The sequence below is a fragment of a genome, unplaced genomic scaffold (assembly GCF_019419815.1).
Source record: "Pyrus x bretschneideri cultivar Hongxiangsu unplaced genomic scaffold, Pyrus_bretschneideri_v1 Contig2, whole genome shotgun sequence".
Lineage (NCBI taxonomy): Eukaryota > Viridiplantae > Streptophyta > Magnoliopsida > Rosales > Rosaceae > Pyrus > Pyrus x bretschneideri.
This window is the reverse complement of record NW_025999501.1, coordinates 3,907,496-3,921,931: the sequence shown is the minus strand read 5'-3', so window position 1 is coordinate 3,921,931 and position 14,436 is coordinate 3,907,496. Positions and strand designations below refer to the sequence as shown.

General features: G+C 37.8%; 1 protein-coding gene across 2 annotated transcripts; it reads left to right on the top strand.

The window, feature by feature from the left end:
- Window positions 1-1,160: 1,160 nt before the first annotated feature.
- Window positions 1,161-3,037, top strand: LOC103962237 (homeobox-leucine zipper protein ATHB-6-like). 2 transcript variants are annotated; one of them, XM_048582900.1, is made up of 4 exons: window positions 1,161-1,312; window positions 1,437-1,770; window positions 1,876-2,243; window positions 2,423-3,037. In XM_048582900.1, the coding sequence occupies exons 2-4, from the start codon at window positions 1,710-1,712 to the stop codon at window positions 2,816-2,818; spliced, it is 825 nt and encodes a 274-aa protein (XP_048438857.1). In that variant the 5' UTR covers window positions 1,161-1,312; window positions 1,437-1,709; the 3' UTR covers window positions 2,819-3,037. The 2 variants fall into 2 exon arrangements, with proteins under 2 accessions (XP_048438857.1, XP_009373197.2); XM_009374922.3 differs by lacking the exon at window positions 1,161-1,312 and having other exon boundaries at window positions 1,357-1,770.
- The last annotated feature ends 11,399 nt before the right edge of the window (window positions 3,038-14,436 follow it).

Below are 14,436 nucleotides of genomic sequence, written 5' to 3'. Positions count from 1 at the left end.
AAAGAAATACTGCAAATAATAAGTAGAATCATTGTGTAATGTGTCATATTTGAGAATAAAATGAACATTCCCTAGAATCATCTTCTCTCATCCTTTCTTGTTTTCGTCTTAGTGAATATAACTCCCATATTGAGAATGAAAGGAACATTTGTTTGATTTTTCTACTCTCTGGATTCACTAATTGTTCTACATACTACAATGTCTTGTTACTTAAATGCAGAGTTATGTTGCTTCGCGACTTTCATTCATGGTGTTAGTCATGATTTAGGTTTATGGATTAAATTAGGGTTTTATTTGTTTTAGGTTGCATGAGTTTGAATACACATTATGCTATTATGCTAGGTTTTGGTCACGTGGATTTTTAAGTTATTTGTGCGTCTTTTGTCTGCTTTAGTTTTTCCAATTTAGTTGTTTCTGCAATCCTTTTGCAATTAGTGTCATGTACACATTTCAAGTGCCATGTACACGTTTTCAATATCTTATTGAGGTTTATTATTATTATTATTATTATTAATGCCTATATGATATTAAAAAAATGTGATCCATCTAGTCTTAGTGGCATCACAATTTGTAATTTTTCTTTAGTAGTATGTAACACGAAGTGATGCAAAAATGAAAAAAACAAAACAGTTATGACAATTAAATCTAATTGCTAAAACACCACTAGGGTTGATTAATGTAAGGTAACGTTGAAACCACATCCTACCCTTTGAACTTGACATTTTGGACAATGCTTGATTCCTCCTTGCAAATAATGACAAACTATCCGCTGAGTTTTATATGCATGACATGAACTGATAAAAGTAGTAGGACCAAATTAAACTGTTTTTAATGACAACTGTTTAAAATTATGAAGTGATATAAGTTATGTTTAATTTTTTTTATACGGAAAGCGATACGAGCTACTTTGAAAAGAAACAAATTAGTGTGGTTAAAGTCCAACTTCTCTTATTAAAAAAATAGAGTTAATATTACACATGAGAAATAAGACCCAAATAAACAATTTTTTTTAATTTTTAAATATGATGCTTAGGACAAAAAATCTTTTCGTGTCCAAGTGAAAAAGCAATCTTTATGACATGGAGTAAAAAATAAAAGGTTGAATCCAGCCTTTTAATTTCACATACCGTGACTTACCATCCTTCATTCAAAAAGGAGAAAAGGAAAAAGTGAAGTGGGAGTCCAAATCAAACCATTCACATCAGCTGTTCAATGTACAAATTGCAACTGAGAGCAACAAAGCAAAAACAACGCAATCTAGCTGTCTGTGATTGTTGCATCCAGTTGCAGTAACTCCTAGCTGTGTGTGTATGTATGTATGTATATATATATATATATATATATTATATATATATATTGCTATAATGATTAAGTAGGAGAAAGGATTTTGGATTTGTGAGGTGTACTTATGCAATTTTTTTTTCCTTCTTTGAAAGGGTTTGTTTTGGAGGAAGGAAACCGAGAAAAATAAGGCAAAGGGGGAACCCCTAGCAGTCTGGTTTTTCTGTTCTAGATCGTAGTGTCTTACCATTTAAAGGCAAGTGAACGCTCTAGCTGTTTTGAAGCATCATTTCCCACGTTGGTCATTCAACCAAAAAGCTTCCTTTCAACCCAGGCGACCTAGTTGCGTGTAAGTTTTTCTCCTGTTCGACCGCTTGCACAAAGCTAATTCGAAGAAAATACAACAAAGGTTTCTTGTGTTGTGAATTATGAAGAGGTTCAGCAGCTCAGATTCAGTGGGCGCTTTGGTCTCCAATTTCCCATCAAAAGGTAAAAGAAACGTAAAAAATCCTTTCCAACTTGTTTTTCTCCCAACTTTGGTATTTTAATGATGGATTTTGAGTCTCAATTTTTTTCCATTACTTGTAAATGCAGAGGAGGGGAAGCTTGCAAAGGACAGCTATGGTTATAGCAAGGAGTTGCAGGCAATGTTAGATTCGTTAAACCAAGAAGATGTTGAGGAAGAAATGTCAGGGAAGAAAAGGCGGTTGAATTCGGAGCAGGTCAAGGCATTGGAGAGAAACTTTGAGGTTGAGAACAAGTTAGAGCCAGAAAGGAAGGTCAAACTGGCAGAGGAATTAGGCCTGCAACCGAGACAAGTGGCAATTTGGTTTCAAAACCGCCGCGCACGGTGGAAGACTAAGCAGTTGGAAAGAGACTACAGCATCCTCAAAACCGACTATGATGGTTTAAAGCTCAACTTTGATAGCCTTGAGAGACAGAATAAAGCTCTTGCTGAAAAGGTTCATATTAGTGAAACACATTTTGTTCTGCACACCCATTTTTTCGTTCTGCTCACCCTGTTTAATTACGTTCCTTGATCCTCCTTTCATTTACTCAGTCTAAAAGTCTGAAATAAACAACGGTGTGCAGAAAGAAATTCACTTCTCTTCTTCTAATGGGATCTTCGTATTTTTTGCAGCTAAGCCAGTTAAAAGCAAAGCTGTACGGAGAGAGTGCACAGAGGAATGATTCTGTGAAGGAAGAATCACCAATTTCAACGTGCAAAAGCAGTGAAAATTTAGAGGTGGATTTAATCAAGAACTTGAAATCCAAAGATGGCTCATCAGATAGTGATTCAAATGGCGTTCTTACGAAGGAAGAGAGCAATGGAAATTCATCTCTTGGATTTAATAATAATAGAAATTCAATTTCTTCAAATTCCATGGTGAATTGGTTTCAATTATCAGACTCCAGATCAGTGGGTGGAAAAGGATTTCAAGCTCAGACTGTGAGGATGGAGGAGCAGAGTTTTTTCAGCACAGATGAGTCCTGCAATTTCTTTTCAGTTGATCAAGCTCCAAGTCTTCATTGGTAAATCTGCTGAGCAGTAAAAATAGTTGGACCTTTATTTAAAAGTTTTTTAATATGATCTCATAAAAATTGAATTTTGTAATTTAGAAGCAAAAATATCCAAGGTAAAGCTTTCTATTGGCCACATCAACAAATTATTAGTTTGCACATTTTCTGCTTAATTTTAAATTATAGTATTGGACTTTTGGTGCAACTGCTGTTAAAATTTGAAAGTTTCTTTTCATTGCTTGTGCACTTTTATTTTTGGTCATCAACGTGTATAATTAAACGAACACAACAAACATGATTTAATATTGGTGAGTAAGAGGGGAAAATAATGTGTATATCATTTCTCTAAAGTTTCTTCTAAAGTTTCTCACATGATTGTTAACCAAAGTTACAATGTTATAAAATCCAAACTCTGTGCAATGTGATGCATCATACAAAGGTGGTACAAACTACATATTTGGTTGTCAACTTCTCAATTTCCATGAGATTCTGGAGCTCACTAACTGCTCTGCAAAGGATTAAACAACACTACCAAGTTGGCATGTAGACATAAACCTGCCCTCTTTTTTTCTTCACGTATTCGTGTTTTGTTTTATGAAACGAATGTCTCACTTTTGTTACATCACGTGCATAGCATGCGCAACTATAAATATACGATAACCGTTTTATTCAATACTACGCACATAATGTAGCAGACAGCCATTTCATTTTTCTGTAAATTGTAGACTCCATTAAGTAGTATTTCAGTTACATAACAGCAATATGTTCCTACCCAGATGAGCCTTTTTCAATCTCTCTCTCTTTTTCTTTTTTATTTGCGATGGGAGACTATCAACCCATGTGGTTGGTGAAAAAGTATTATCCTGATCAACATCTAACACATGGAATTGCAAGACTACTGAGTACTGAGGCAGTAGCCCCTTTCTACATGTGGTACCACTCCCTAAAGATAGAGGTGACCACTCACAACATTGACAAACCACTGCGCTTAAGTTAAATTGTCCTTGACTACATTCCAAAAGTAAATGCTTGTGAGGTTGCATTCGGGAAAATGATATCAGATTCCTTCGTGTGTGGGTGTGTGACTGTATTTTGGCATTTACTCATGCTTAATTGAAGTCTAGTTGTTAATAAATGTTAGTGTAGGAGTCGGCAATTGAATTTTGGCCGTCAATGCATATGAATTTCGTATAAGACTCAAATGTACTTAGGATAAAAAATTACTCTTGTGCAATTGAAGTCAAGTCATTAATGTATGTTAGTCTATAAGAGGGCAATTGAATTTTGGCCGTTGATGCATATAAGTTTCGTATTAATATGAGCTTCATAACAGTTAAAAAGTTCCCACTCGTAAATGAAGTCTAGTCGTTAATGAATGTAAGCTTCATTATAGAACTCACTTGCATTTACATTCAAAAAGCCTAAACTCTAAACTATTTATGAGTATGTGAACGACTGATCCTAGCAGTTGCCTTCCTCCTACTACTACTAACATAAAAACCAACCAATGGAGTGCATGACTGATGACGGAATTGGTGTTATTTTAGACATAGAAAAGTTAAAAGAAGGAAGTGTAGTCATTTTTATTAAGAGAAGTGATCGGAAAGTTGGTAATTCACAAGTTAAAAGATTGTTGGTTACTGCCACATTCCAAAAGCAAATGTTTTGGATTCTTCAAGTTGTTCGGATTAACGCTAGTTTTGTGCTCTTAACATATGAATTTGAAGAAACGCTATTGTAGATCTCGTTGTTGTCCTAGAATCCAAATGTTATGAGTCTAGAACTAATACGTCAAACCAAAGTGACGTTAATCCGAACAACTTGAAAAGTTTAAAAATCTACTTTTAAAATGTGCAAAAGTAAATAATATTTTAACTTGTGACTTAATAATTAAAAAATTAATCATTTTTCTCAATTAAATGACATTTTCTTATTTTAACTTTTACGCATCTAATATAACTCCAATTTCCATCATCGGTGGCTGGAATTAAATTCCCAAAGAGGAAGTGAATTCATTGAATTGAATGGTAGATTTGATTTTTTTCCTCCACGGGAGATTAGGTTTTGTTCTGATTTAAAAAACTGGTGGGCTTGGAGAAGACACAAGTCCTTTTCCCACTTTTTCGCTCACTTTAGGTGGGAAAGAGACAGACCAAAAAGCTGCTGTGACTCCTATCTCCTCCTCCATGTCTCGATCATGTCATAGGTGGGCTCATGTGCGTCATCCATGTTTGACTGGTAATGCCACCCTATGGAATCTAGCTAACCCCAAAAGCTGAGTGGTTTTCCATATGACAGCCAATCTCTGCGTGTTTCCTTCTTTCCGGTAGTGTGTGTGTATGGTAATCCCTATGAAACCTCCAGAAATACCCTTCCTTGATTTCTGTGCGGTGTTGTGACTTGCAATGGCAAGGGTCCCATTTTACATTATTCATGCATGGGCACCCGCACTTCAGAGCAATTTTAGGCTCTTAGACTTCAATCTTGGTTAATCTTTGCCCTTAGAACTTATTTCATGAATGGGATTGTAACTTGATGAGGTCCATGCAGGATTCAGGTCTTAAGAAAGAGAATAGGAGACTCGTTACACGTAAAAAGAGCAAAAATGTATCAATATTTTGTTTCTTGGTCTAGTGGCAGATCTAGAATAAAATTCTTGAGGAGTCAGTGAGAAAATAGTGTGTGGAAGCAAAATTTTGTAGCGGAAATAACATATAAATTGATATTATGGTATTTTTTCGAATAGTTGGTGAGCTAGTTATATGTTGAGGCATGTTGTGCGGCTATTGACATGTGCTGACAACTTTCGTGTGAGTCTGTAAATAGAGGTCGACAAACGGCAAGAACGTTTGTTGATAGATGCTAACAACAATGCACACAAAGGTGATGCCAAGCAGTGTTGAGTCTTACAAATGCGTTTTGTCGAATATCATATGTGCATGAAGTGGTTAACATCCGAATGATCAAGGGTTCACTAGATTCCCAAAACCTTTTTCAAGAATCAACTGGCCACATTGATTTTATCGTGAACCCGTCATTGTATTAGCCTTCTCTGTATCTCTAGTCACATACAAAAAGATAGAAGAACAACTTGTTACATGTAAGTTACTTTAAAGGCTAACGAGTGGTTTTAATAGCATCCGCCAACTTAATATTAAGTCCAACGTACTCCAAACCCGAGTAGATCTCCTAGAACATGAGGTTACTATACATTTTTTTGTCACTTCAGTTTCTTTTTCGATCAACTATTTGTCGCTTTAGTTTAACCCCAAAAACCCTTCCTTGAATTCTCTGCTGTTGTGACATGCAAAGCAATTAAAAGGGTCCCATTTACATTAATCATGCATGGGCATCTAGACTAGAACAGTTTTAGCATCTAATCTTAGTTTACATTATCCTTCGAAAATTTTGCATTTAGAACTAAATTGCAACTTGATGAGGATCGATTTTGGTCTCGAAAGAAAGGGTTCACGAGGAAACATGTTACATGTAAAAGTAGGGTAAAAATTTACCAATAACGAGTTTCATTTTCTTTCTTTACATCTCTTAAGAAAGCAAGTAATACGTAAGTTATGTAGATAAATTGGGTTGACGACATGCATATTGGCACGGACGAAACTAATTTTAAGTCCAAAGTACTACAAGCACAAATATTGTTCCTATAAACTATAGCAGTTAGATTATTCTCTGAATATATAGAATAATTTGTCACTTCAGTATATTTTAGTATGGTACATATCACTTTAAACATACCACATGCAAATGGGGCACTATATTAGAACTTGTTACCCTTTGGCACTTGTTTGCGATCCTAATGGAGAAAAAACATGCTATATTTATATATTTGTTGTTAGTACCGTTAATGGGTAATTATGAGGGACCCTCATCACAATGTAATAGTAGTCCACACTACTCGGCACATACTTATGGTGACAAAGATCCAATCTGAACGGTGATTTCTTGTTTGACCAAACACCTGCTCATTTGGATACTCGCTCATTTGGATACCTATGTGTTTGGACACCTGTGAGTTCAGACACCCATTCTTTCGGGCACTTACGAGATTGGACACCCACAAAGCTTGGACACCCTTGAGCTCGGACCCCGACTCATGGACCCAACTCAAAGACCCTACTTATGGCCTCAACTCAAAGACTCGATGTGTGGACCCAATTTGCGGACCCAACACATAGACCTAATATGCAAACCCGACAAGTAGACCCGAGACATGTCAAGTGTTAACTTATATTGAGCGCACACTCACATAGACGCATACTCACAACGAGAAATGCCACGAGTTGAGCCGTCTTGCAACAAGCATAGCCTCTATCCGAGCAACTGCCTCGCTGCGAGCACCGCCTCCAGCCGAGCAGCCTTGTAACGTGTGCTACATCTGGCTGAGTATTGCTTCACATTAAGTACCACATCATGTCGAGTACCGGTTCTGGACGACATCTAGTCATTTTGGGCCCGTACATGGATTGAATTTGAAGTCTCCAGCCAAAAGACTCTCTTGACTGAAGATTTGGGGGACTCTTGTTGTACCATAAATTGGGCCTCAATATTTAGGCTGCGTTACTTAGCCCATGGCTCATGGAAGAGGGGAGGAAATCCTTATTCTATAAAAGGTTCCCTCACCCTCACTTTAAGGAAGAGCAAGGAGAGCAAACCCTAGCCTCTATAGTATACATGTACATTGTAACCCTCAATTTACATAGTGAAACCTGAATCAACACCAGTGAGGACGTAGTCCCAACTTGAGGTGAACCACAATATATCTTCGTGTTCTTGTGCAGTTGTGTGATTCACAGTCAAATTTACGTTGGTCCAAAATCAATCTAATTTTATGCATCAAAATAGGTAATGTGATTCATGATTCAACTTGCAAAATAAACCCAGTAATTAACCCATAACTTGTTGGTTGGGCAAAAATTAAGAGCCAATTTCCCTTTTCGTTTCTTTTCTTTTATTTTCTACACATAATTAGTAGATTAATTAATTAATTTTGTGAAAAGGTTGGTTTATATGGTTTAAGTTTCATATATCCAAAAACTATGAACTATAATGAACGATCTAAGGGTTTAGAAGGAGAGGGGCCGATGGTACTGAGAGAGAAGAGAAAGTGATTTAATTGTGAGGTGTGTTTGATTCACCCCATTGTACCTTTATTTATACTAATAGGATAGGTAAAAACATTTCCCTTTAGGATTATAACATTTAATAGGTAATCAACTCATAATAGGAATATAATATACATTTCCATATCTACTAGGATTTACACAATCACATTCCTATTCTAAATATGAATGCAACACTCCCCCTTGAGTGTGTAAATACTCAACAAACCATCGCATCAGATCTTCAGCAGATAAGGTAGAATAGTCGATGAAGTCATCGGCACAACGGGTGATCGCGAGTCTCAAATTTAAGGAAGTATGCATTTGTAATAAAACTCACAAAACCTCACTTTGGTAAAACCAAAGGCATGGGGAAAACCCGTAGACTAAGGAGAAAAGTAAGAAGTATGCATAATGTCTAAAACAAACGTCAAACTAGACGAAAGTAGTGAACTCAACGGAGTATGGTCATCTCAGGATCGGTGCCTCGTTAGGTAGCAAAAACCCAATAGGAAAAATGCTCCTAATCATAGGAAAAAGAGTACATTAAGATCATGTGAGTATGCTTATATATACTTCCCCTGAGTTAGACATAACTTCTAAATAAAAGAACTACAAGCGATTCAACTCATATAATTTACGCATACCGATTCCTTGGATGAGCTTCTGAAAAGTAGACTTAGGTAATGACTTGGTGAAGAGATCGGCCAGGTTGTCCTGGGAACCGGTTTTTTTTACTTCAATGTTCTGATGCTACTGCTGCTGGTGTGAGTAAAAGAACTTCAGCGTTATCTGCTTGGTGCTGTCTCCCTTGATCTATCCCTTCTTTAACTGCTCGATACAAGCTGCATTGTCTTCCAACATCGTCGTAGAAAGGTTAACTACTGATGTAAGACCACTAGTGCTTCGAATATGTTCCATAACTTCTCTCATCCAAAGCATTCACGCGATGCTTCATGCAGGGCGAGAATCTCAGCATGGTTCGACGAAGTCCCAACTAGCGTTTGATTGGTAGACCTCTAAGATATAGTGGTGTCTCCAACGGTAAAGACATAACCTGTTTGAGAACATGCCCTATGTGGGTTAGACAGATATCCAGCATATGCAAAACTAAAAAGGCGAGAATCAATCCGAGAACCATAGGGGGGCAACAACACTCGAAGATTCACCGGTATGGAACAAGCCCAAATCCGTTGTAACCTTGAGGTAACGAAAAATGTCTTTAACACCATTCCAGTGCCTGTGTGTGGGCGTATTGTTGTATCTTGCCAAAAGATTAACAGTGAAGGAGATGTCGTGTCTAGTGCACTGAGCCAAGTACAATAAAGCCCTAATTGCACTTAGGTAAGGAACTTCGGGTTCCAAAATCTCTTCCTCATCCTCATTTGGATGGAAGAGATCTCATTTAGCATCTAGAGTCCGAACGACCATAGGTATACTCGAAGGCTTTGCTTTATCCTTATTAAAACGATGCAACACCTTTTAGGTGTAGTTCGATTGATGTACTAGGATTCCATCCAAACAATGCTCGATCTCCAGGCTGAGATAGTATCGAGTTTTCCCAAGATCCTTCATCTCAAATTTCGATTTCAAGTGTGCAGCAATTTCCTCAAGCTCTGTAGGAGTCCCAATGAGGTTTATGTCATCGACATAAGCTGCAATGATTGCAAATCCAGAATGTGACTTCTTTATGAACACGCATGGACATAATTTGTTGTTCACATAACCTTGACTTGTCAAATATTCACTCAGACGGTTATACCACCCTGATTGTTTCAATCTGTAGTGTGACCTCCTTCACCTAATTGAGAGAGTGTTCCGTGGTCTAAAACTATTTGAACCAGTCAATGGAAGTCATTCTGGAACTTTTATGTAAATTTTCGTATCTAGATCCCCATAGCGATATGCGGTTATCACATCCATAAGCTGCATATTCAGTTTTTTCAGAAACTACCAGACTGATAAGGTAGCGGAACGTTATAACATCCATTACGGGAGAATACGTCTCCTCATAATCAATCCCAGGGCGCTGAGAGAAGCCTTATGGTATAAGGTGTTCTTTGTATCGCATTATTTCATTCTTCTCATTACGCTTCCTCACGAAAACCCACTTGTAGCTAACGGGCTTCACGCGTAGTGGTGTAGGAACAATAGGTTCAAACACTTTACATTTTGTGTGCGAACCAAGTTCGACCTAGATTGCTTGTTTCCAGTTTGACTAATCAGTTCTACATCGCCATTCATCGACGAAACATGGTTCAATGTCATCGCTAAGCATGATGTCAATAGCTACTGAGTAATCAAATACATCGTCGATGATCATCTTATTCCTATTCCAAGCCTCATCTAATACTGCGTAATGGACCGAAATCTCACGATTCTCAGGAGGCCGACATGTTTCATCAGAAGCATCACCGTAATATAGAATAACCTCATGCGTTGGAACGAATGAGTGAACGATGGTCAGATTCAAACTTATGTCACTAGTTTATGCCATTTTTCTTTTCCGAGGTGGTGAATCCTTTGAACCAAAAGGTCTGGCACGCTTCAAGGTCGGAACAGATGATTAGCTAGTCTCCAATATACCTTACCGTGTGGAAGGTGTGGCCTTCCCACATTCGAGGATGGTTTGGCCTTCCCAGGCGTGTTGTTGAGATACACGGGGTGTATCTATTCTTGCAGGTGCGTTTGCAGCGAGTATATGTGATCTTGTCATCCTTGCTAGATCATTAAAAGTATTTGGCATGCTTTGAGCAATGCTCTGAAGATCTATAATTCGTCCCACCTCAGTTTCAGACTAGGTAGTGTAGGGATCTAAATGAGATATAGTGGGAGCATAAAACTACAATTCGCAAAGTTTTATAGGAACGTTAGCATGCTTATATCCCCCTAACGACGGGAAGACTGTCTCATCAAAGTGATAATCTGCAAAACATGCGGTAAAAAGATCTCCTGTCAAAGGTTCTAAATAACGAACAATTGATGGCGAATCACAACCGACATAGATTCCCATTTTTCAATGAGGACCCATTTTGGTACGTAGTGGCAGCGCTATTGGCACATAAATGGCACACTCAAACACCCATAAATGAGAGACGTCAGACTCGTATCCAGTGACCAACTGTAATGGTGAATGTGGTTGGGTAGTGATGGGCCTCAAGCAGACCAACATAGCTTCGTGCAATATTGCATAGTCCTAGGTAGATACTAGCAGTTTGGTTCTCGTAACCAAAGTCTGAGCTATCAATTGAACACGCTTTATGAAAGCTTCTGCCAGGCCGTTTTGGGTGTGAACATAGGGTACAGGATGTTCCACATCAATCCCTACTGACATGCAATAATCGTTAAAAGTTTATGACGTAAACTTTCCAACATTGTCCAGTCAAATTGACTTAATTGGATAATTAGGGTGGTGAGCCCTTAGCTTAATAATTTGAGCTAGGAGTTTAGCAAACGCAGCGTTGCGTGTGGACAACAGGCAAACATGTGACCATTGTGTCGATGCATCAACCAACACCATAAAGTATCTAAATGGTCCGCAGGTTGGTTGGATAGGTCCACAAATGTCGCCTTAAATCCTCTAAAGAAATTTAGGGGGGGGGGGTAAGGGTTGAGTATTCAACTTCCCTAAAGAACATGCTTTGCATGGTGGGATTCCAACATAGGGATATAACTTATGCCCGTGTGAAGATTTGAGGATACGACGCATCATGTCATGTCCAAGATATCCCAAACGATCATGCCAAAGCAACAAAGTGTCCTGGAACTCAGGCATAAGGTCGGCCACACTGTGGGCTTCTATACCGCGAATGGTTATGATGTACAACCCACTCAACAGATGTTCCAACTTCTCGTGAATACACTTTTGGCCATATTCATACGAAGTGATACAAAGAAATTCAGAACCATTATCTTTAGTGGTTTCAATATGATATTGATTATCTCGAATATCTCTAATACTTAGCAACGTTCTTCCGGAACGTGGAGAATAGAGTGCCTCCTTAATGTTAAGATAGTACCATTGGACAACATGATACGTGCCTTTCTGTATCCTTCAATCAGGTTGGATGGGCCTGAGAGAGTTGTCAAATGAGCTTTCTTGGGTATTAAGTTAGTAAAATAGTGTCGTTCAGGCAAGATGGTGTGCGTGGTTGCACTATCTGCCAGACAACTAACTTCCCCACTAGACATACCTAGAAATAAATTGATTGAATTGGCCACATGCATAAATATAAGTCCATTCATTCAATTAAGCAACTCGAGAAAATAATATCCATTCAAATAACAATCCAAACCAAACCAAAACCAAACAAATTATTCCAAATACTTAGAAAAATTGTTCAAAATTAAACCATAAACCTAGAAAAATAGAAGGGGTAGGACTGGCCACTCCTAGTGGGTTTGGTCACTAGGGGTAAACACCCTAAAAACATGTCTAATTTTTTCATCCATAGGAGCTGACGCCTCTTGAAAATCTGATATTTCTATTGATGTAGTTGTATCTTCCGAATGATCCACGTTGCAAAGTTAGACTCACGACGGGAATGATTTTTGGCAATAGCCTCAAGGGAAGCTTGGCATACGCATGACCAATGATCCCTTGATCCACATTGATAGCACATGTCCAGTTCAGTGATAGCTGGCTGAATGGGAGCTTTGCCCTTGTTCTTGAAGTTTGGGGCCTTAGGGGGCAAGTGGTAGACGATGTTGGGTCACATTTCCTCACTTAGGTGTAGCACTCTGTTAAACTTGGGCCCGTGGTGGGGCTTGTCCCCCATTGCCATGGCCACGACGGTTTTTTCGTCGTTTATGGCTGCTAGAATTGGTTGCATGCACTTTAGGCACATCGTTCAAGCTAGTGGATCGAGCTTGATGATTATTCATCAAAAGCTGGTTTTGCTTTTTAGCGAGAAGTAAAACAGAGATCAAATCCGAAAACTTGGTGAATTTATATGCCCTATATTGTTGTTGCAGGACAATATTGGTGGTATGGAAGGTCGAATAGGTCTTCTCCAAGAGATTTAATTTGGTTAGTTCCACTTTGTAGAATTTCAGCAGTGAACGGATTCTATAAACTTTGGAGTTGTATTCATTCAGAGACTTAAAGTCCTGGAAGCGAAGATGCTGCCAGTCGTGTCTTGCTTCAGGCAAGTATTTGTCTTTCTTGTGATCGAAATGGTTGACCATAACAAACCAAAAGGTGTGTGGGTCCTCCTCAACGAGGTACTCAGTCTGCAGTGCATCATGGATATGTCTTTGAATGAAGATCATTCCATTAGCCATCTAAGCTTTGTCAATAGGTTTGTCAGCGACGGGTGCATCGATGGTGGCTCTAATACCCTTTGGAGTTAGATGGAGCTTCACGTTTTGAACCTACTTCAGATAGTTTCTTCCAAAGACTTCTTGAGCAAAGAAATCGAGCTTGTTCAAGTTCACATGTCCCTCAAGCAAAGGGAAAAAACATGATTAGTCATATGGTAATCCATAGACATATATCGTAGAACAAACAGGTTCTACAGACATGTATTGGTTTAATTTATGCATGAAAACTATAGGTTTCATGTGGTATGTTTTGAATGAAAACTTCGAGTTTCAAAGGCACTATATTTGAAACAACAGGTTCAATTTAGTTTTATGAACAATTAGTTCATAATGAGAGGTTCCTGTAAGAAACACATAATGCAATATACTAATTTAAATATAGTGGGTTTGAGGTTTTTCAGGAACTCAAGTGTGAGAGCTTCATTACTACGAAAGTATGTCAACGGTTCAAAGTATAAAAATAAATTTTTGAATCGTTAATGTCCACAAGTGATCTTCAGGTCAGTAATTTTGAATTCATTATCATATTAATGGATTGCATGTCACTTTTAATTAATTCAATAAATCAGGCCATATGGGGTTGATTGTAGAAGCAAAATAATATTAAAATAATATTATTGGGTCGAAAATACCATAGCCCAAAAAATAGGGATGGGTGCCGTGAGCAAAAGAAGGGGCTCGGGGTGGGGTGTCAACGCCATCCCACAGTGGTGTCGTGGTGTTGCCACGGTGATGCCAAAAAATACAATTTTTTTTTCGAACCTAGGGTTTAAAAAAAAAAAAAAAAAATCTAATTTGCTTCTAATTTATTTTATATACATTGACTCACAAATTCCACATAGCAAATATAATTGCGTAATGCATGAAACAAATATATATATTGATAAATATATGAACATATACAATATATATATATTGATAAATATATGAACATATACAATATATATATATATATGTATATATATATATATATATATAAACATAAACATAGAGTGGATCATGCATCATGGGGAATGTTTTCATGCTTCGTGGACATTTCATATATCTTCTTTTATTTTAAGCATACCTGATTAGCAGAAAACAAATATAAGCCTTTGAATTTTGTGGAAGATAGCCTCTTCCTATGATCTGTCAATTCCTCAGCTTCTGGCAAAAGCATGATGATAACGTGTTGTAGGCCTATTTGATTAAACGA

Coding starts and splice junctions, on each gene's coding strand:
- LOC103962237 (XM_048582900.1), top strand. CDS start 1,710: ATGAAGAGGTTCAGCAGCTCAGATTCAGTGGGCGCTTTGGTCTCCAAT. Junction 1,771..1,875: donor CTCCAATTTCCCATCAAAAG/GTAAAAGAAACG, acceptor TTGTAAATGCAG/AGGAGGGGAAGCTTGCAAAG. Junction 2,244..2,422: donor ATAAAGCTCTTGCTGAAAAG/GTTCATATTAGT, acceptor TATTTTTTGCAG/CTAAGCCAGTTAAAAGCAAA.